The sequence below is a fragment of the Sminthopsis crassicaudata genome, chromosome 4 (genome assembly GCF_048593235.1).
Source record: "Sminthopsis crassicaudata isolate SCR6 chromosome 4, ASM4859323v1, whole genome shotgun sequence".
Taxonomy (NCBI): Eukaryota; Metazoa; Chordata; class Mammalia; order Dasyuromorphia; family Dasyuridae; genus Sminthopsis; species Sminthopsis crassicaudata.
Window position 1 is genome coordinate 303,072,867 of NC_133620.1, and position 24,785 is coordinate 303,097,651.

Below are 24,785 nucleotides of genomic sequence, written 5' to 3' on the forward strand. Positions count from 1 at the left end.
CACAGCTTCATTTGAATTCAAAAGTGAAACTCTCCAGTCCTGATTGTGTCCACCAAGAGTTGAAAGCCAGACTATTTTGATTGACTTGATTGATCAGTCACACAAATAAATCTTCCATTGGAATTGACTAGTTAAGTAATTGAATTTCAAAAATCTTATATAGAAGTTTTGGAAGAGACCTTAGAGACCATATGATCCAACTGCCTTTTTTTTTTTCTTTTTTCTTTTTTTCTTTTCTTTTCTTTTTTTATTTTTACAAATGAAAAAGCCTGGTTCCATAGATGTTAAGAGACCAAATTATGGATATTAAGTGTTAGAGATAGCATTTAAATCTAGGTATTCTTGAAGAAGGGACCCCGAAACTCTAACACTCCTTGAAGGAGAAAATCTTCTGCCTCAGTGAGGGACATGGCTGGATAGAAACAAGACAAATAGTTTCATTCTGTTATCTAGGTGGAGTTGGTTCAGTACTGAGCAAAAGAATTCCAATGCTATTCAAATAAAGAAACTCATTAAATTCTATTTAAATTCCATGCTATGCCATGCTATGCCATGCCAGGCCAAGGAGGCCTCTGCCCCCTGGATAATATTCTTTTCCAGTGCTTCCTTTCTTTATCCTCATCTATTTCCCTAACAAGACTTTATGCCTGTCAGGATTTCTAACCTTACTTTCCAATCCCTATAATAAACCTTTTATCAGTCTAGGTTTGGGGGTTTGGTTTGTAAATTCTTTTACAGAAAATCCCTGCGCCACCAGAAGGGGCTTCCCCAAAACTCTCTACCCTTGTGCCGAATCCCGAGGAGGTACAAGGGAGTTAAACCTCTCCATTTGGCTCCTAAACCCCAAACCTGCCACTAGACCTTATCATTTAGCAGCTGACCATTAGAAACCCTAATCTCATTTTGGTTCCCTAAATCTAGACCTCATCATTTGATTCTTTACTAAAGGCAACCTCAAAACCTAAACTTCATATTTTTGTTTCCCATACCGAGAGCCCTGAAAACTAGACTTCATCCCATCATTATGACTCCAGGCAGTAAGTTATATAGGCACAGCATCTAAGACATTTGTAGAGACAGGGTCCAATTTATTGAGTTTTAAAAATAAACATGTAAGCTCAAATTCTCTAAACCAAACAAATCTGAATTCAATTATCCTGAATTAGCCCTATAATCCTCTCAGCTGTACCTACAATTACTTTCTTTAATAATCCAAGGTTGTATGTTCACTTCATATAAATTGTTCAGAGAACAGAGTTGGAAAGGATTTACTTTAGCCATTCTCAAAATAGCAATCTTTTTACTTCCTCAAGATCCTTTTGAAGCAGGTTGGGGTCCCTTTAAAAAACTGTTATTTCCTATTGATCTGTAATCCCTTTCAGAATCTCAACCATTCCTGGGAAAGGCATATCCTCCCCAGATAAATTATCTTTCCAGGATGCCAGGGCCTTTGATTCAATTAGAAAACCTGGTCAAAAAGCAACCCTTTGAAATGTTGTTAATTCCAATAGGAGATCCAGCCCCCACTGGGTCTGATCTGCTTGGGCTGACCCAGCCCCCGCTAAGATCCAATATAACAGTTTCCTTCAACGAAGGTCTTTTGCAGATAGACCTAGATAGCTCACTCAGCTTTCAGGATCCTTCTGTCTCCTGAGAATTGAATTCTCAGTGCATTTTCCCATAGATCTGTCCAATAGTTCTATCCAACAATAAACTTTCATCATGCAACTATTAATTTAAGAATGAGTGAATTCTTTCATTCCTAGAACCTGTGGCCTATTAAAGGGGATTCTTAAAAACTCTTTTATAACCACTAACCTCTAGACCACCAGGAATCTAGACCACTCAAACTGCATCATATTGTTTCACAACCTCCTGGATGGACTGTGTTTAGGCAGATTGTCTCAATCTAAACAAGCTTTTACTCTTTATATTGTAATGCTGAAGAAACTGAGGCAAGATAGAGATTAGAGAGTTCTTAATAATTTATTAAATGGGAGAGATTTACTGGGACCAAATGGATCCATGATTTGGTCCCATGGTTAAATGAGACTATCATCTCCAAGAATCCCAGCAAACAATGAGAGTTCACAATGACCTATATACACACATGGCTCAGACTCAGGGGGTAGACTGAGGCAAGGGCAGAGTCAGGGTGCTGAGAATGGGAACGAGACTCTGTCAGGGTGGAGTGAACCACATGAGATGACATAATAGGGGGAGGCACCCTGGACATGGGAAGAGGCATCTTGATAAGACAGTATCTGACATTCCCATAACTTGGGATGGGGAGAGGCATTCTGATATTCTAAAATATAAGATCTTTTATCCTTATCAAATATTCTGATAAAGAGGCAGGGGAGGTTTTGCAAGACTGAAAAGCAGAGAAACTGAGTCAGGATAATTGGAGAAACTGAGTCAGGACAATAAAAGAGAACTGTGGCATAACAATATTTGGAGTCTGAGGATTTTGAGGTGGAGGGGATGTTGGAATTGAATTCTGTTGAAAACTTCTGGGTTTTCAGATAACATTTCAGAGAACATAAGAACATTCAGGACATTAAAGGAAGGTGTAGCAAATAAGAAAGTTTGGGTATTGGGACTATTAGCTTTTTCTGTTAGTTCATTGGGATTTTATCTTATTTGTGTTTTTGAGGTCCTAAACCTTGAGAAAAACTACCATTATTTCATCTTTTGTGTATAATTTTCATGATGGGAAACTTTAAAAAGTAATGTGAATAAGAGAAAAGGTCTAGTTTTCTCCATCTTGTTGGTCAATTTTATATTTGAAAAATAGAATTTCAAAAAAATTAGCATGTATAGTATTAGTGCAGCCAGGTCAAGAAAGGAAACTATTGGGGGTGAAGGGATATTTTCTTAATTTGTCTCAGTTTTGAGTTGATATCTAAGAAATATAGAACAGCAATACAAATATATTACACAAAGGCCATCAATATAGAGAAAGAAGGAATATCAGAAATAATATAATACAACACATTCATTTTATAGATGAAGGAACCAAAATCAAGGCTAAATGATTTGCCCAAAGTAACCCAGATAGAAAGCATCAAAGTCAGAATCAGAACCTATGTCCTTTAGAGTCAGCAGTCTTTCTTTTGTTATACACTGCCTCCTGATAAATAAGTGATCAAAGGACATGAACAGTTTTCAAATGAAGAATTTAAACAATCAACAACTGTATGAATGATTATCCTAAATCAATAATAATGAAAAATACAAATTGAAACAATTACATTTTTACCTCATATCATGCAAATTGACTAAATTGTTAAAAGATGAAAATGATTAATGTTGAAGAGGTTATAATAAGATAGGGCACAAATATAATATTGTTGGAGCTGTAATTTGGTCCAACCATTCACTTCATACTTTTTCTACCCTGATAATCCTATGGACAAATGAGACAAGGAAGTAAAAGTTAGGACATTTCTAAATATACTGATATGTTAATAGCAGTAATTGTAGCAAGGAGAGGGGGAGGAGGGAGGAAGGGAGAGAGAGAGAGAGATAGGGCAAGAGAGTGACAGAAACAGAGAGAGAGTGTGGGAGAGAGAAAAAAGGGGCAGAGAGAAGGAGAAGGAGAGGGAAAGGAGGGAAGAGAAGGAAAGAGAGAGAACAAATTATATGCCTTTCAATTTGAGATTGATGAAATAAATTGTCCTATATGACAAAATGGAATAGTACTATATAGAAGTGAAGAATGTGGGAAATTCAGAGAAATATAGGAAAGCTGGAATAAAATGATAATAGAAAAGATAAATAAAACTAAAGAATAAAATCCACAGTGATTAAAATAGAGAGAACATTAAAATTAAGTTGAATACTAAATAATTATAGTGACCAATCTTGGCTCCAGAGAAGAGATAAGAGAAAAAAAAATTCCTTCATCTCTTCAATAAGAGGTGAGGGATTTCTTATGTCTAATGTCATATACTGTCAGATGCCATGATTTTGTTTAACTTGATCAATCAACATTTATTAAGTATCTATTATGTCAGGCATTCTGCTAAGTTCTGGGATGCAAAAAAGAAGGCAAATAACAATCTTTGCCTTCAAAGAGGGACAATTTAATGGAGGAAACAACAAACAAATATATACAATGTATAAGATAAGTAGGAAATAATTAACAGAGGGAAAGTACTAGAATTAAAAGGTATTCTGAAAGCTTCCTGTAGAAGGAGTTTTAGTTGGAACTTAAAAGAACCCAGGGAACTCAATAGACAGAGATGAAGAACATTGCAGGGATGGGGTATTGTCAGAGAAAATGCCTTGGAGTATCTTATTCATGGAAAGGCAGAAAGGCCAGTGTCACTGAATCACTGAATCAAAAATTGTATATTGGGGAGTAAAATGTCAGGTTAAAGGAAAAGTAGGAGACTAAATTATGAAGAACTTTGAATGCCAAATAAATGATTTTATATTTGATCCTGTAAGTTATAAGGAACCACTGAAGTTTATTGAGGAGAGCAAAATGTGCCAACTCAAGCTGGCTTTAAAATCACTTTGGTAGGGGCAGCTAGGTGGCACAGTGGATAGAGCCCCAGGCCTGAAGTCAGGAGGACCTGAGTTCAAATATAGTCTCAGACAATTAACACTGCCTAGTTATATGACCCAGGTCAAGTCATTTAACCTCAACTGCCTCAAAAAAAAAAAAAAAAAAAAAAAAAAAAGAAAAGAAAAGAAAAGAAAAGAGAAGAAAAGAAAATCACTTTGGTGCTTGAATAGAAGATGGAGTGGAATGAGGAAATACTTGAGAAGCAGATAGACCCACCAGGAAGTTAATTGCAATATTGTAGATGTGAGGTGATGAGGACCTAAAAAAGAAGGCATAGTAGATGTTGAAAAGGCAAAATAGACAGACCTTGACAAGAGTTTGGATATGGGGGTGATAAAAGACAGTAAGAAGTCAAAGATCAGATCTAAGTTATTTGATTTCTCACTGTCTGAGGGACTTAGATGGATTATGTGCCTTTAACAGTAATAGGCAGAGAAGATTTAGAAGAGAATATAATGAATTCTGTTTTGGACACAATTGAGTTTAAGATGTTTACTGGAAATCAACTCAAATCATTCCAAACTTTCTGCTAGCTTCCAAGCTCACATTTCTAACTAACTTTTAGACATGAAAATTGCCCAGATACCTTAGGTGCAGAAGATTTTTTTTTTAATTTGAAAGAATCTACCAATTACCTCCTGGAAAAGATCCCAAAAGAAAACTCCAAGCAATTATTATTCTGGAGCATCCAAGTCAAAGAGAAAATAGTGCAAATAGAAAGAAATAATTCAATATCAAGGAACCACAGTCAGGATCATACAAGATTAAGCAGCTTTGACAAGAAATGATCAAAAAGCTTTCGATATAATATTCTGGAAGGCAAAGAAATTAGGATTACAACCAATAAGAACTCATCCAGCAAAAATGAGTATAATCCTTCAAGAAGAAAATGAATATTTCTTGAAATAGAGGACTTTTAAGCATTTCTGTTCTGTGCCTTTGCCAAGATGGAGCAGTAAGATATATTGTAAACTGGGATATAAGCCAATATACAAGCCTTTAAATGTAAAAGAGAAACTAAATTCAACAATCTAACTTTTTATAAACTATTGTCTCCAATACATTCTTTTCTGTTCTCCAGTCAAGTATTATTGCTATATACTGCTTCTGAAAATGTCATTTGGAAACGACATTGGTAGCATTACTATTTCAATCAGCATAAAAATAAAAATCCTTTGTCCTACTACAACATTGGTTCCCTCTTTCCTCATTTTTCCCCAGATATCTTTGTTTCTGTCTTTGATCTATATACAAAACATCATCATCCTCAGGAAAGTGGGATTGATCATCTCAGCAAGATTATTCTGGTTTTTCCCTACTAGAGGCAAAAGGTACTAAGTGATTACTCAATTCTTAGTGATTCTTATATTATGATTATTTTTACCTGGAAGTAATGAAATTGTTACAATTTGGCAAGAGAAAGAATGTCAAATATCCTAATTCCCAGGATGTGATCCATATTTTATTTTACAATACTTTTAAAAGCAAAAAGTTCTGAAATGATTTCCCCTTGGATCCTCATGTGTAGAACATCCCTACTTCCTCACTAATGATTCTTAAGTCCCAGAGGCTTCCTTGTCCTTAATTAACTAGGGCCCCTTTCTCTGAACGTCCCTTCAGACTTATGCTCATGAGATCCTAATCCATTCTATGTCACTTCCATAAGTAAAGCTTTTACAAAGCAGTCAGTGGTGTTCCTTTGTAGTTGGATAGGAGGCACATAAGTGATGAGACATCCTCCACTGCCTTTTATACCACAACTTCTTTCATGTTTTCTGAGAAGAAAGGATCCCTGTCCCTAAATTATCTAAGCAACTGACCTGCCAACACCAAATGGCAACTACTCCTTGGACAGATAAATTAGGGAGTTCTTGAATTGAACTGGAATTGAAGACTAGAATTATTGAAGTCCTTGTCATAGATCCCTTAGTCCACTTGGACCTCATGACTATTAAGTCTGGAGTCATGTTGATACCTCCAGAAATGGTAAGTAGTCTGACCCATCAATATAGGTCTGAGAAAAGGTATACAATAACTTATTAACTAAAAATTAGCAATCTTTAAAAAGTCAACATATATTTCAATATCTTATACCTTCAGCAAGTAAATTGTACAACATGTGCTTAATTATCTGCTTACTTTTTTGGGCAATCTGATTTTTCAGAAATTTTTTCTTGGGCTAAACTGAAAGCAGTCTTCCTAAAACTTCTAACCATTGGTGTTCCTTGTGCACTTTGTTCTAAGAATGAGACAGACTTTTGTCTTTTACATGATAGTTCTTTAGGTTGGCTTCTTTATATTAAATTAACCCATTTCCCTTAACTACAGTATATAGGAAATAGCTTTAAAGCTCCTCAACATCTTGATCGCCCTTTCCTTGATGTGATTTTACCAAAGTCTCATTTGAAATATGGCATTTAAAAGTGCATCTAAAATTCCATGTCTGAACTATCTGTTAGTTAACAACTACTCGGTAAATATTTCTTATTACAACCATGTACTCAGCACTTAATTGGAGGATGCACCCAAGGAAAAGGAAGTTGTACAGGAAATGTGGTGTAATGCCTGAAGCACTGAATTTGGAGGCAGAAAATGTGGGTTCAAGATTGATCTTGAACTGCTTTCTATCTGCTTTCAGACTGAACTTGTGATTTCTTTAGTAAGGGAAACTCCCAGATTAAGAAACTTTTACCATCAATGCAGATTAGTACCTGTGCAATTCATAGTCTTAGAGGGTTGACTAGAAGGCCTGAGAGGTTAAGTAACTTAACTAGTCATCCAGCCAACAAGTTAAGAACCAAATCTTGACCTTTCTGATCAAGAAGTTTTCCTGGTTTGTAGACTGTATCCACTATATCATGTGAAGAATGGCAATGACAGGATAGTTTACAGCTTGGGAGTACCCTTTCAAAAGTATCTTTTTGAGGAAAGATGTTGGACTCTTAATTTAAAAATTTTTTGGAAGAGATATCCTCTTCCCATACCTGAATCTTGTGGGCCTTCCCCCCGAATTTTAGCTTCTTATACTATAAGGGAGAATGAAGTTCATCATTGATTACTAAACTTTATAATCTTTGCAAAAGAAATCTTCAAAATTCCTTCAATTATTTTTTTCACTGTAGCTGCCTCCCTAAGAGAGACTCAATGTGAATAAAGCAAATTTTCTAGTATATGCTTTACCCTATAGAATTTGGGCGTACACATCTGAAAACTTAAAGATTCCTGCATGGTATTTTCAAAAGGTAATACAAAGAGATAAGCAAGAATGTCAAGCTGTGATAAGAGGTCATTAGGAATAGCATTAATCCTATTCCACCAAAGACATTGAATTTTTGTGTATTTGTCTCCTCATAATGCCTCCAAAACTTATCATTAGTATCTTTTTTCATTTTTTTCAATTTTCATAGCTTTAGAGGAAATGTAAGAATTGTTTTAAATTACCCTTTTCTCACTATTTAGGTAAGGCTTCAAGATAAACTTCCTAAAAATCATCCTGTTGGAAAGATGAACAAATTACCCTCTAGTGGTGATTAATTTCCCCTTCATGCTATATCTTCCAATAAAGGTGGATAATTTCTGTCTTTAAAAGATTAAATTCCCTTGGAAGTAATTGGGGTGGAGGGCTGTGGATAGCAGGAAAAGGACAGGGAAAGTTAGACTGTTAAAGTGATTCCATGCAAAGTTTTATTGTTTCTCCCCTGGTATGGATTCTGCATGTTCTTTATATGGCTTTGGATATAAACAAAAGTAGACTCATTGTGAAACCTTTGAGAAGCTTAGCTTGTTCTAAGTGACTGACCTGTGGGTACCTCTTTGGTTGGTGATACATACAGTAGATATTTTTCTACAGACTTCAGACTGGATTAGAAGCTGGAAATGAGATTGATTTGCTCCCAGGATCTGAGCCACATGGCTACTGCTAGCTTCTTTATGGCTTCCCTACTTTGGCCTCTTCAGCCTAGGTACATCCCCTTCCAAAGTCTGTTTTGGATTTTTTATCTTGAACTTGATTAGACTTGACATCTCTTTGCACACTGCGACCAAGGTTGTGCCATTTATCTGAGACTTCTTTTTTTTTTTTTAATTAATTTTATTACGGTACATATGCATGAGTAATTTTTTTTAACAACATTATCCCTTGTATTCATTTTTCCAAATTTTCCCCTCCCTCCCTTGAGACTTCCTTTTTGCTACTGTGTATTGTCTCTTGAGTTCTTATGACCTGGACAGATCTTTACCCCTCTATCCATAGACATCTTTGTCTTTCTCCAATCTGGAATGGGCAAATCATTCAATAAATTTTTCTTAGATTTTTTTTCCCATCAGGATTTTCTACATCTGTTTAGAGTTGTTTGTACTGATTTCTATTACTCTACCATTTTGACTTCACTTCTCCATTTCAAATAATGTAACACAAGTTCCAAATAGCCATGTCAGTTAAATAAATTAAAGACAAAAGAAAAGATGGGCACTTCACAACAGGAAGAAAATGAGCAATTCAAACTAGATGACATTATACTATTTTTGAACAAATAATATCAGTGGAGCTAGAAGTAGAATTTAAACAGTTATCTGGGAATGGGGCATATATAGAGCTTTATTACTAAATTTCTCTGATAGTAATATGTAAGGAATTTGTACAAATATATGTGTACAAAAACTATTCCCCAATAAAACAGATATCCAGAAGATTTAAATAGGCATTTATCGAAAGAAAAAATTCCATTATTAACAATGGGAAAAAAATACTCCAAATCAATAAGAGAATAATAAGAGAAATGCCAATTAAAACTACAATGAGGTTATAGCCATCAAATTATCAAAGATAACAAGAAAGGAAAATATAATTTTAGAAAGGGAAGACAGTGTTGGGGAAGTGTATAAATTGGCCTATCAATTTTCTAAGTAATTTGGAATTATATCCAAGAAGTCAAATAAAACTGTATATTCTTTTTTTTTAATTTTTAATTTTTAAAATTAATTTTATAATTATAACATTTTTTGACAGTACATATGCATAGGTAATTTTTTACAACATTATCCCTTGTACTCCCTTCTGTTGCAAATTTTTCTCCTCCTTCCCTCTACCCCCTACCCTAGATGGCAGGCATTCCCATACATATTAAATATGTTATAGTATATCCTAGGTACAATATATATGTGCAGAACCGAATTTTGTTGTTGTTGTAAAACTGTATATTCTTAAGCCCAATTATTGATATAAAGTAAAATGGCCCTGAAGCATATAATCCAAAGATGTTAAAAAAAAAAAAAAGGAGCGAAGGGGAAAAAGTAGTCATACTTTTAGACCTTATATGGACAAAATCATTTAGAGTTGTATTTTTGTTGTAGCCTATCAAATAACAAGTGGTTGAACAAATTTTGACATAGAAATCTAAATAAATATCATAATATATAAGTAATTATTAAAGGAATGAATTCATAGAAATTTAAAGAAATGTGTATGAAATTATTCAATTCGGCATAAGCAAAAGTACAATTTACGCAATTACTAAAATAATCTAAAGAAAAATACTTTGAAAGATTTAAAAACATAAAGCCACAGATAATTTTTGATCACAGAATTAAAATCAATATCCAAATTTAGTCTTATTCAGATTTTATTAAATTTGCCAACCTAGATTCACTCCACCATTGTCTTAGAAGGAAGAGGAGCCAACAAAGAGAAAAGAGGAGCAGTTATAAAGATTAAGAGTAGGAATTAGTAGTAAAGGAAAAAGGCACTTTGAATAAAGAGAATGTTTAAATATACTATGAACCAACTTTATGTTAGTAGTCAGGAATCTTAGATATAAAAGTTCAGGTTTCACAATTAGTTTTATTTCTTTTGGAGAATGTGAAAAATAAAGATTTAATTGATATTTCAGTAGACATCTTGAAAGTTGATTTTAAAGCACTAAATTATAAAGTACAAAGGACTGTGGTAATCTATTCATTATTTCTGTTCCCTTTTCTCTTCAGGGATAGTACAAATGATGGATGGGACCAATGAAAGCACTCAAGATGGTTTTATCCTTCTAGGATTCTCCAACAGGCCCCAGCTTGAATTAGTCCTTTTTGTGGTAATCTTGATTGCCTATCTCCTGACAGTTGTGGGTAACACAACCATCATTCTAGTGTCCCAAATAGACTTTCGTCTCCATACACCAATGTATTTCTTTCTTACCCACCTCTCTTTCCTGGATCTCTGTTTCACCACCAGCTCCATCCCACAACTGCTCTATAACCTAAGTGGGCCTGATAAAACCATTAGCTACACAGGCTGTGCTCTTCAACTTTTCCTGTTCCTGGCTCTGGGTGGTGTTGAATGTCTCTTACTGGCTGTTATGGCATATGACCGTTTTGTTGCTGTCTGCAAGCCCCTTCATTACATAGTGATTATGCATCCAAAACTCTGTTTGGGACTAGCGTCTATTGCTTGGTTTGGTGGTGTGATCAACTCATTGACTATGTCTCCTATAACTCTGAAACTGCCTCGTTGTGGAAACAACAAGATAAACCACTTCTTGTGTGAAATGCCAGCACTGATTCGAGTGGCTTGTGTAAACACTATTGTCATTGAGAATATTGCATTTGTGTTGGCAGTGGTTATTGTACTAATACCCTTAATCCTTATTCTGATCTCCTATGGCTATATCACCAAGGCAGTATTACAGATCAAGTCAACAGTAGGGAGACGGAAAGCCATCAATACCTGCAGTTCCCATCTTATTATAGTATCCCTCTTTTATGGCAACATTATCTATATGTACATGCAACCAGGGAACAGTGCTTCTCAGGACCAAGGCAAGTTCTTTACCCTCTTCTACAATATAGTGACTCCACTCCTCAACCCAGTCATCTACACACTGAGAAACAAGGAAGTAAAGGAGGCACTGAGGAGGCTTCTGGGAGCAAATAAAGAGGCAAATGAAAAATGGTGATAAACAAACTTGATGGACACTAACAACTTCTTCCATAGCCCGTTCCTCTTCCTCAATTCTGAAAAAATTAGGAATTAGTGATTAAAATAGCAATTGTACTCCCAATTTCTTGTTTAGGTCTTCATATTTTAGCAGTGCTTTTGAGGTTCTTTCTAGGTATATTATTGATACACATAAAAATCACCTGAATGTAATTGGATGATTCTTTTACCATTTCTTTTTGTCACATCTTTTGTCATATGTCTCAGGAAGATAGCAAATCTTTCTATAGTTATTAGTTCAGCAAATAGTTTCCTCAGTATCTTCATCTCTTCCAGTCACATTTGTTCCTTTGACCACTATCAAATGGGTATCACGGCTTTTATGCATCATTACTTATAGGAAAAACAGCTGCTTTTTGCAGCTAGCTTCCTTCTCTTTAGTAGGATTTTCTACTTTCTTTTCTACTTTGTGCTAGGTATTCTTTCATTCTCCAAGACACTACAGGATTGGAGAAGGGTAGAAGATGTTTTGCTTATTTGTTTTTTAACACAAGAAAATGGAGCCTACAAACCAAAGGGCAGTAAGCTTTACTGTTTTGGCAAAATTCTAGTAATTAAAAGGATGGAGAAGAATCCTGCAAAAAGAAAATATGGTCACAAAGAGCCAAGGCTTCATCAAAATTAGATCATACCATCACCATTTCTTTTCTCAAAAGAATTATTAAGCTAAGTAGACAAGGATAATGTTATAGCCACAGTTTACCTAGATTTTAGTGTAACTTGCCTTTGAAAAACTGGTTTTCCTCTGCAGTTTTATAGATCATTCAGGTTACAGAAATAATGACAAATGTAAGTTCAGGAGTATCCCTGAGAAACTAAAGTGAATAAAATATCTGAAATTGTTCCAAAGTCATATTGTGATGTTACCATTTAGAGAAGTGGGAGAAAACTAGTTACTAGAGATGCTGGAAACCAAAAAGAAAGTCAAGATAGCATAAATCTCTAGTTTTATTTATATATCATATTAACAAGTACTATTTAAATATTAATCTATATAAAGTTCTACTTTATATAGTTTTTATTATATAAAATTTTTCTATATATTTATGTAAAGTTTATATGTATATATCAATTATATATAATATTTATATGTACATATACATAAAACATGTATATTATTTTATATATTACAGTTACATACATGTGTGTATATATGTTATGTGTATACACATATGTATTCACATATATATTCAATGTTATATATGAAAATAATATGAATGTCATATTCAAATAAAATTATATGGGTTTATGTATATGTCTTTGATCCAGCAGTGTTATTACTGGGCTTATTTCCCAAAGAGATCTTAAAGGAGGGAAAGGGACCTATATGTGCAAGAATGTTTGTGGCAGCCCTCTTTGTAGTGGCCAGAAACTGGAAACAGAGTGGATGCCCATCAATTGGAGAATGGCTTAATAAATTGTGGTATATGAATATTATGGAATATTATTGTTCTTTAAGAAATGACCAACAGGATGATTTTAGAAAGACCTAGAGAGACTTACATGAACTGATGCTGAGTGAAATGAGCAGAACTAAGAGATCATTATGTACTTCAACAACAATACTACATGATGATCAATTCTGATGGACGTGGCCATCTTCAACAATGAGATGAACCAAATCAGTTCTACTAGAGCAGTAATGAACTGAACCAGTTACACCCAGCAAAAGAACTCTGGGAGATGACTATGAAGCATTACATAATCCCCCTATTTTTTCTTTTTGATTTCCTTCACAAGCTAATTGTACACTCTTCCAAAGTCCGATTCTTTTTGTACAGCAAAATAACTGTTTGGACATGTATACTTATATTGTATTTAACTTATACTTTAACATATTTAACATGTGTTGGTCAACCTGCCATCGGGGGGAGGGGATGGGGGGAAGAAGGGGAAAAATTAGAACAAAAGGCTTGGCAATTGTCAATGCTGTAAAATTACCCATGCATATATCTTGTAAATAAAAAGTATAATAATAAAAAAAAATTAAAATTAAAAAAGAGAATCATGCCAAGAAAGAGGATGTATGCAATCCCCCAAAAGTCAGAATTAGTAATACTTTAATAGAGGTAATATTATTTTGTCTAACAAATTAAGAGAGGGCATTTGCTTGAGTTTGTTAGAGACCAAATTAGGAGGTGTGCCTTTTATTTGCCATCTTAACAAGAAAAGGAACTTGCCTAACTTTAAAGGATGGAAGTTTTTCTCCAAAAAAGTCTTTCCATAGAACACAAGAGGTCATTGGGTTTGGGTGATCAGAATGGGAGTGAAACTGAAATCATGACTGTTCTGATACTATCCTTCAAAAAAATATACCCAGTGATCTACAATGAAATTTAGTTTCACTAAATTTAGGAAAAAAGTGGTCCAAACCATTTGATATTTCTGCTCTAAGGACCTTTTAACAGAAAAAAGGCAAATGTCTCATAATACTTATCCCCAGTTAGATAGATTTTGGAACAATGAACATGAGATTAGGGATCCCAACTTAGAACCAGAAACTAATTAAAAAAACCTTTCCAATCAATCAATATTCTGTGTAGCTGAATAGTTAGGACCCTGCACAATCAGACTGGAAAAAGAGACGTAACAAGGAAAAGCACTTATTTATAAATAGCACAAATATTTATGAGAAGTAAAATTGGACAAATAAAAACTATAAATGAATGAGCTCAAAAAATGGTTGCTCTTTATGTCCAAGTCAAAGTAGAGCAAGGGGAGAAGGATTGAAATTCATTCTTTACATTACTTATGAAACATTTATATGAGTGGTCCAGACACACATATAAGCAGCTATTATTTAAGAGCAAAAGCATTATATAACTGTATATATATGTGTGTGTGTGTGTATATATATATATATATATATATATATATATATATATTTTTTTTTTTTTTTTTTCCCTCTTGGCTTTCTTTACTTTTTGTGGGCCTGGGAAGAGAAATATCCCAGATGCTTCTCATTTATAGCCCTCTTGCTCTCATCACTGTTGGAAAAGGTATACATCATACATCATTTCTGTCTCTATCTTTCTGTCTCTGCTCATGTCTTTATCTCTCTTTCTGTCTCTCTGCCACACCCTTACCCAATTCCACACCTCTCCTGCCCCTTGGCTAGCTCCTATATTCATTGAAAAAGTCAGATTCTTACCAAGCCCCTCTGAGAAGGCTCTCATATCAATATTAATGTTGATTATATTACTTAATAATCCTGATGCCATGTTTTCATTTTTATTGCTGCAGTTGAATTTCTGTAAAATGTAAACTATTTTAAAAGAAGTAGCTTTTTGATTTAGCAGGAGGAATTCAGAAATCTCACTATTCAAATTATATGCCTATAAATTAATTGAAAATATATCTCTGACAGTTTGGAATAAAACACAAAAGCATATTTTTTCCACATAAATCTATGAAAAATAGAAGGACAGCAACTGAATCTATGTAGCTTGCTTTTCCTTTAAAAATGTAATAAATCCAGGACTTCCGGTCAAGATGGAGGAGAGGAGGCAAACAGCTGCTTGAGCTCCGCGTTTTCTCTCAGAATTTATTTCATGACAAGCCTCAGAATTAATGTTTGATCAGAAAAGAAATTGACAAATAATCACCAACAGAAGACATTCTTGAAATTTGCCAGAAAAGGTCTGTGTTTGCTCGGGGGAGAGGACAAACAGACTGGGCACAGACTGAGGACAGGAGCCAGAACAAGGCAGATAGCTCACACTGTACAGATCCGAGGAGTGAGGTGTGCCATCTCTTCCACTTCTGCGAAATGACCTTTACCCCAGTGTGGATACTCCCATCTTGGCAACAAGCCAGGAGCAGCAGAGAAGGTGTAAACATAGGAGGTAAAGAATAACCCCCACCCCAAAGCTAGTGTCTCTTGGACCGGCCACCCCCACCCCCACCCAGAGTGACTCAGCTCATTCTTAGAGCCTCAGAGGGCAGAGCAGTGCAGCCATCACTGTCCTGCTAGTACCTCACTGCTGTCTCCCACAGTCTGTAGAGGAAGCCTGGTAACACCATACAGTCCCATCCCCCCCAGAAACAAACCAACTGTTTCTCTTGTTAATTTGTTTTCTTCAATTCTGCTCTGACAAAATGAACAAAAAATTTAAAAGGGCTCTAACCATTGACGGCTTCTGTATGGATAGAAAGCAGACTTCAAACCCTGAGGAGACTAAAAGCAGACTGTCTCCAGAGGAATCCCCTAAGGGGGTTATGAGCTGCTCCTCAATACACAAGACTCTCATAGAGGAAATCAAAAAGGCTGTCACAAGAGAGCTAGAAGAGAAATGAAAGGGAAACTTGGCAAGAGAGTCTGGAGAAGTCATCCCAGGCATTTAAAGACAGAGTGGATAAAGAAAACTTTTCTCTAAAAAGTAAAATGGATGAAATGGAAAAAAAATTCCACAGGGAAAAAAAAAACTCACGTAAAAACTCAATTGGACAATTACAGAAAGATATAAAAAAAGTGAGTGAAGAAAATACATCATTGAAAATTAGACTCGAACAAGTAGAAATGAATGACTCAAGGAGAAACCAAGAAGCAGTCAAGCAAAACCAGAAAAATGAAACAATTGAAAAGAATGTCAAGTACCTTATTGGAAAGTCAACAGACCTGGAAAACAAATTCAGGAGAGACAATTTCAGAATAATCGGACTCCCTGAAAAATGTGAGGAAAAAAAGAGCCTGCACAATATTTTCCAGGAAATTGTCAAAGAGAACTGCCCAGATGTTTTAGAAACAAAGGGTAAAATAGACATTCAAAAAATTCATCCATCACCTACTGAAAGGGACCCTAAAATCAAAATTCCAAGAAATATAGTGGCCAAGTTCAAGAACCATCAGACAAAGGAAAAAATATTGGAAGCTGCTAGAAATAAGCAATTCAGATATGGAGGATCCACAATAAGGATAACCCAAGATCTCCACATTAAAGGAGAGAAGGGCCTGGAATATGATATTCCAAAAGGCTAAGGAACTTGGTATGCAGCCAAGAATAACTTACCCAGCAAAAATGAGCATCGTTTTCCAGGGAAGAAGATGGACATTTAACAAAATAAATGAATTCCATCTATTCTCAATGCAAAAACCAGATCTACTCAAAATGTTTGATCTTCAAATACAGAACTCAAGATTTCTAAAAAGGTAAAAAGAAAGCTTGAGAACTATATTTCTGCCATAAAGATATGTAAAGAACACATGTATAATTTGTTGTAGAAACCAGAGGTGGAAAGGAAATTGTATCATAAAAAAGTGTAAAGTGGTGGTACTACATCTCATGAAGAGGCAAAGGTAAGCTATCATATCTGAGAGAAAGAAAGGAGGGGGATGAACATAGTGTGTATCAATTGACATATTCGATTTATGGCAAAACTTCCATTTCATTGAAAAGTGGGAGGGAAAGAGTAAGCTAAGGGGAAGGAATACAGAAATTGTGAGGAAAAGGGGTAAAATGAGGGAAGAAGTTTAAGGTGGGGGAGGGATACTAAAAAGGGAGGGCTGTGAAAAGCAAGTGGTGCTCACAAGTTGAATACTGGGTAGGGGGGGTAAGAAGGACGGAAAGGAGAAAAGTAAAAGCAGGGATTAACAGGATGGCAAGCAATATAGAATTAGTCATTCTAACTATAAAATGTGAATGGGGTAAACTCCCCCATAAAGAGGAAGCAGTTAGCAGACTGGATTAAAAGCCAGAATCCTACTATATGTTGTTTACAGGAAACACACCTGAAACAGGGTGATACATTCAGAATAAAAGCAAAAGGGTGGAGCAGAATCTACTATGCTTCAGGTGAAGCCAAAAAAGCAGGGGTAGCCATCCTCATCTCAGATCAAGCAAAAACAAAAATTGATCTAATTAAAAGAGATAAGGAATGGCATTATATCTTGCTAAAGGGTAGCATAGATAATGAAGCAGTATCAATATTAAATATATATGCACCAAGTGGTGCAGCATCTAAATTCTTAAGGGAACTGCAAGAAGAAGTAGACAGCAAAACTATAATATTGGGAGATCTCAACCTTGCACTCTCAGAATTAGATAAATCAAACCATAAAATAAATAGGAAAGAAGTCAAAGAAGTAAACAGAATACGAGAAAAGTTTGATGTGATAGATCTTTGGTGAAAGCTAATTGGAGACAGAAAGGAGTACACTTTCTTCTCAACAGTTTATGGAACCTATACAAAAATTGATCATATACTAGGACATAAAAGACTCAAAATCAAATGCAGTAAGGCAGAAATAGCAAATGCATCCTTTTCAGACCACAATGCAATGAAAATTACATTCAATAAAAAGGCAGGGGAAGATAGACCAAAAAATAATTGGAAACTAAAAAACTAAATAATCTCATACTAAAGAATGATTGGGTGAAACAGCAAATCATAGACATAATTAATAACTTCACCCAAGAAAATGACAATAATGAGACATCATACCAAAATGTGTGGGATACAGCCAAAACAGTAATAAGGGGAAGTTTTATATCTCTAGAGGCCTACTTGCATAACATAGAGAAAAAGAAGGTCAAAGAATTGAGGTTACAACTTAGAAAAGGAACAAATTAAAAACCCCAGACAAACATGAAACTTGAAATTCTAAAAATAAAAGGTGAGATTAATAAAATTGAAAGTAAAAAAAACTATTGAATTAATTAATAAAACTAAGAGTTGATTCTATGAAAAAAACAACAAAATAGATAAACCCTTACTAAATCTGATTAAAAAAAGGAAAGAGGAAAAACAAATTGATAGTCTTAAAAATGAAAAGGTAGAACTCACCACTAATGAAGAGGAAATTAGAACAATAGTTAGGAGCTACTTTGCCCAACTTTATGCATAAATTCAATAACTTAAATGAAATGGAAGAATACCTTCACAAATATAGCTTGGTCAGATTAACAGAGGAAGAAGTAAATAGTCTAAATAGTCCCATTTCAGAAAAAGAAATAGAACAAGCTATTAACCAACTCCCTAAGAAAAAATCCCCAGGACCAGATGGATTTACATGTGAATTCTACCAAACATTTAAAGAACAACTAACTCCAATGCTATATAAACTATTTGAAAAAATAGGGATTGAAGGAGTCCTACCAAATTCCTTTTATGATGCAGACATGGTATTGATACCTAAATCAGGTAGGCTGAAAACAGAGAAAGAAAATTATAGACCAATTTCCCTAATGAATATTGATGCTAAAATCTTAAATAAAATATTAGCAAAAAGACTACAGAAAATCATCCCCAGGATAATACACTAGGACCAAGTGGGATTTATACCAGGAATGCAGGGCTGATTCAATATTAGGAAAACTATTAGCATAATCGACCATATCAATAACCAAATTAACAGAAACCATATGATCATCTCAATAGATGCAGAAAAAGCATTTGATAAAATCCAACATCCATTCCTACTAAAAACACTTGAGAATATAGGAATAAATGGACTATTCCTTAAAATAATAAGGAGCATATATTTAAAACCACAAGTAAACATCATATGTAATGGCGATAAACTAGAACCTTTCCCAGTAATATCAGGAGTTAACAAGGTTGTCTACTATCACTTTTACTATTCAATATTGTACTAGAAATGCTAGCCTCGGCAATAAGAGCCAAGAAAGAGATTCAAGGATATAGAGTAGGTAATGAGGAAATCAAACTATCAATCTTTGCAGATGACATGATGGTATACTTAGAGACCCCCAAAGACTCTGCTAAAAAGCTATTAGAAATAATTCAGAACTTTAGCAAAGTTGCAGGATACAAAATAAATCTACATAAATCCTCAGCATTTTTATGCATTACCAACACAATCCAATAGCAAGAGATACAAAAATAAATTCCATTCAAAATAACTGTTGATAGTATAAAATATTTGGGAATATATCTACCAAAGGAAAGTCAGGAATTATATGAACAAAATTACAAAAGACTTGCCACAAAAATAAAGTCAGATTTAAATAATTGGAAAGACATTAAGTACTCTTGGATAGGCCCGAGCAATTATAATCAAGATTACAATACACCCTAAACTAATCTATTTCTTTAGTGCTATACCAATCAGATTCCCAAAAAACTATTTTAATGGCCTAGAAAAAATAATAACAAAATTCATATGGAAGAACAAAAGATCGAGAATTTCAAAGGAAGTAATGAAAAAAAAATCAAATGAAGGTGGCCCAGCTGTACCTGATCTAGAACTATATTGTACAGTAGCAGTCACCAAAACCATTTGGTATTGGCTAAGAAATAGACTAGTTGATCAGTGGAATAGGTTAGGTTCACAGGGCAAGATAGTGAATAAAAATAGCAATCTAGTTTTTGACAAACCCAAAGATCCCAACTTTTGGGATAAGAATTCTTTATTTGACAAAAACTGCTGGGAAAACTGGCAATTAGCATGGCAGAAACTAGTCATGGACCCACACTTACCACCACATATACCAAGATGAGATCAAAATGGGTCCATGATTTAGGCATAAAGAACAAGATCATAAATAAATTAGAGGAACAAAGGATAGTTTACCTCTCAGACTGGTGGAGGAGGAAGGAATTTGTGACCAAAGGAAAACTAGAGATTATTATTGATCACAAAATAGAAAATTTTAATTACATCAAATTAAAAAGCTTTTGTTCAAAGAAAACTGATTCAAACAAGATTAGAAAGGAAGTAACAAATTGGGAAAACATTTTTACAGTTAAAGGTTCTGATAAAGGCCTCATCTCCAAAATATACAGAGAATTGACTCTAATTTGTAAGAAATCAAGCCATTCTCCAATTGATAAATGGTCAAAGGATATGAACAGACAATTTTCAGATGATGATATTGAAACTATATCCACTCATATGAAAGAGTGTTCCAAATCACTACTGATCAGAGAAATGCAAATTAAGACAACTCTGAGATACCACTACACACCTGTCAGATTGGCTAAGATTACAGGAACAAATAATGATGAATGTTGGAGGGGATGTGGGAAAACTAGGACACTGATGCATTGTTGGTGGAATTGTGAAAGTATCCAACTATTCTGGAGAGCAATCTGGAATTATGCCCAAAAAGTTATCAAACTGTGCATACCCTTTGATCCAGCAGTGCTACTACTGGGCTTATATCCCAAGGAAATACTAAAGAAGGGAAAGGGACCTGTATGTACCAAAATGTTTGTGGCAGCCCTTTTTTTAGTGGCTAGAAACTGGAAAATGAATAGATGCCCATCAATTGGAGAATGGTTGGGTAAATTATGGTATATGAATATTATGGAATATTGTTTTGTAAGAAATGACCAATAGGATGAATACAGAGAGGCTTGGAGAGACTTACATCAACTGATGCTGAGTGAAATGAGCAGAACTAGGAGATCATTATACACTTCAACAACAATACTATGTATTCTGGATGGATACTGAGGATGTATTCTGATGGAAGTGGATATCTTCAACATAGAGAAGAGCTAATCCAATTCCAATTGATCAATGATGGACAGAATCATCTACACCCAGAGAAGGAACACTGGGAAATGAGTGTAAACTGTTAGCACTTTTTTTGTTTTGTTATTTTTACTTTCTGAATCCAATTCTTCCTTTGCAACAACAACAACAACAACAAAATTCGGTTCTGCATACATATATTGTACCTAGGATATACTATAACATATTTAATATGTATGGGAATGCCTGCCATCTAGGGGAGGGAGTGGAGGGAAGAAGGGGAAAAATTTGGAACAGAAGGGACTACAAGAGATAATGTTGTAAACAAATTACCTATGCATATGTACTGTCAAAAAAGTTATAAGTATAAAATTAATAAAAAAAGAAAAAAATATAATAAATTCAGCACATAATTCTTTAATCTGCCATATCAGATTCCAAACTATATTATAAAGCAGCATATACCAAAATACTGTCAAAATAGGTACTTGAATTATATATAAAGGGTGATACCATAAACAAATTGAGGGAACATGAAATAGTTTGTCATAATTATGGATAAGAAAAGAATTTTGGACCCAGTAAGACATAGAAAGCATTACAAAATCTATTTTATGTTTTGTAATTTTTATTATATAAAATTCAAAAGTTTTTGCACAATCAGTGCAACCAAAATAATAAGGAAAGCAGAAACCCAGAGAAAACATTTCTCTAGAGGTCCCATTTCTCAAATATATAGAAAACAAATTCAGATTCAAATTTATAAAAATACAAGTCATATCTCAATAGATAAATAGTCAAAGGATATAAACAGGCAGCTTTCTGACAAGGAAATCAAATCACATGAAAAAATGCTTTAAATCACTATTAATTAGAGATATGTAAATTAAAACACCTCAAAAGTATCATTTTACATCTCTCAGACTAGCTAAAATGACAAAAAATGGAAAATAATAAAGATTGGAAAGGATGGAGAACTAGGACACTAATGCACTCTTAGTGGAGTTGTGAATTGATGCAACTTTCTGGAGAACAATTTTGAACTATGCCCAAGGGCTATAAAACTGCATATTGTTTGATCCAACAAATAGCACTACTAGGTCTATATTCCAAAGACATCCAAGAAAGTTAGAATGGGAAAGGACCTGTGGGTACAAAAGCATTTATAATACTTCCTTTTTGTGGTGGTGAAAAATTGGAAATCAAAGGGATGCTCATCAATTGGGAAATGATTAAACAAGCTGTGGTATGTGTTAATAATGGAATATTATTATGCTATAATAAATGAAAAGCAGGTGGATTTCAGAAAAATGTGGAAACATTTATATGAATGGAAGCATAGTGAAGTGAAGCATAATGAAGGGAGAATGTTGTACACAGTAATAGCAATATTGTTCAACACTGTGAATGACTTAGCTCTTCTCAGCAATGATCAGAGATGAAGCATATTATTTGACTCAATATATTGCTCAAATACAAACTATTTTCACTTGCTTTCATTTAAAAAATTTTAATCAAATCTTCTTGAACAAAATGACTAATATGAAAATGTCTTACCCAATCCCATTTGTAAAAGCTACAAATGATTGAATACTATCTCTGTTTACCCTCAGTGGGAAGTGGGGGGGGGGGGGAAGGAAGGATAGAATTTGGAACTCAAAATTTTATTTTTTTTATAATAATAACTTTTTACTTTTCAATATATGCAAAGATAATTTTCAACATTCACCCTTGCAAAACCCTGTGTTCCAAATTTTTCTCCCTTTTTCCTCTTCTGTCCCCTCCCCTAAACAACATGTAATCCAATACAGGTTAAACATGTACAATTCTTCTAAACATATTTCCATAGTTATCAAAAGGGAAAAAATGAGAAAAAAAGAAAATAAGCAAGCAAATAAGAATAAAATAAGTGAAAATACTATATTGTGATTCACATTCAACCTCTATAGTCTTCTCTCTGAATGCAGATTATCTCTTTCTCTATCACAGGACTGTTGGAATTGGCCTGAAGCAATACATTGTTGAAAAGAACCAAGTCCATTACAATTGATCACCACATAATCTTATTGTTATTGTGTACAATGTTCTCTTGGTTCTACTCACTTCATTTAGCATCAGTTCATGTAAATTTCTCCAAGCCTTTCTGAAAACATTCTGCTACCATTTCTTACAGAACAATAATATCCCATTGCATTCATACACCACAACTTATTATTCAGTCATTCCTCAACTAATTCTTTGCTACTACAAAAGGAACTGCAACAAATATTTTTGCACATGTGGATTTTTTTTTTTTTTTATGATCTCTTTGGGATACAGACTCAGTAGAGACATTTATGGATCAAAGGAAATGAACAGTTTGATAATCCTTTGGACATAGTTCCAAATAATTCTTTAGAATGGTTGGATCAGTTCACAATTTCATCAACAATGTAATAAGTGAATGTTAAAATTAAATGAGGGAGAAAGCAAGACAATGTTTTGTTTAAAGATTCTTGCTATCATAAATAATATATAGCACAGAGTCAAAGTGGAAGTATTCCTTACAGATGATTATATCTTTTACATACTCTTATATGTGAGTGATAGTGTTGTTGATTGTATCAAGCCCTGGAGTATTTATAAAAATTAAAGGAAGTCTAGCCTTGTTAACAAAAGCAAGAAAAGCATATGAAGGACATTTATTGTCATTAACTATGACATGTAAGTGACTAGAGCTAGTGCATCAGTATGTGTGTGTGTATAAATTTACACATATACATATGTACATATGGTAATATATATTGAACATCTAGTGAATTTCTATATTGAAGTAGGGTCAAGAGTTGAATGGTAAGAAGAAAGAGGACTAGATTTCGTTTTGGATGTTGTGACCTTTTTTTAATGACTTCATAGTTCTCCTTAAAAACAAATACCTATATGTTTAACATGAGCGAATATATCTGTGTTTGAAGACTTGCATGCTTTTTCTCATCTCTTAGAAGTTGTGGGAGGTAATTAGTTCAAATAATGGATTGATTTTCCAGGGACCCTTATAGAGTGGCAAATAAATGTCACTAGTCACACAGAGTAGGGGAGGTTATTGCCACAGATGGAATATTTTCTTTGAAATTGTGAAAGGTCTAAGTAATATCTCCTGCCCAATGATTCAGAATGGATGTGAGTAGTAGCTGCCACAAGTGGATTCTGGTCCAAATAATATAAACAACCATCATCTGTGACTATTAAAGGATTTTTATAGTCATTCAAATTAGGTGGCAGTCCAACTTCCAATTTGTGTGGACTATCATAAAAATAGAAAACAAAACTGATATTGCTTTCTTTCTATGTGTACCAAGAGTAGAAGGTTTCTAATAAGTATAAAATTTTCTGTTTCTTTTATCCTCACAGAGGGAATGGATGTGTATGTGTGTGTGTGTGCGTGTGTGTGTGTGTGTGTGTGTGTGTGTGTGTGTGTGTGTTTGTGACCTAAAAAGGTCATGGCCATAGAATGTACTTATATGCTAATTATAGAGTGTGATGTTCTGTTTCTCTAGATTGTAGTCGTTCTCTTAGGGGCAGATCTCTTGGAGAGTTTCTGGAGGCAGCCTTCGTTTCAGTTCAGTTCAATAATCCCAAAATGCAGCCGGGAGTTAAAGTCCAGATCCTTTATTGTGTCCTTCAAAATCCTGAATCTTTTCCTGGGGCCTGCTTAGCTTTAGTAGAGGCCTATCTCTCTCTTCTTGGCTCTCGAGAGCTCTTGTCAGAATGTCACCAGCCAGCAAGAAAGTCGAAGTGGGAATGAA

General features: G+C 34.4%; 1 protein-coding gene across 1 annotated transcript; it reads left to right on the forward strand.

The window, feature by feature from the left end:
• Positions 1-10,569: 10,569 nt before the first annotated feature.
• Positions 10,570-11,606, forward strand: LOC141541306 (olfactory receptor 2W3-like). Its single transcript, XM_074265459.1, has one exon. The coding sequence runs from the start codon at positions 10,570-10,572 to the stop codon at positions 11,518-11,520; it is 951 nt and encodes a 316-aa protein (XP_074121560.1). The 3' UTR covers positions 11,521-11,606.
• The last annotated feature ends 13,179 nt before the right edge of the window (positions 11,607-24,785 follow it).

Bases quoted from the DNA above. Each gene is read 5' to 3' on its own strand.
- LOC141541306 (XM_074265459.1), top strand. From the start codon at position 10,570: ATGATGGATGGGACCAATGAAAGCACTCAAGATGGTTTTATCCTTCTA.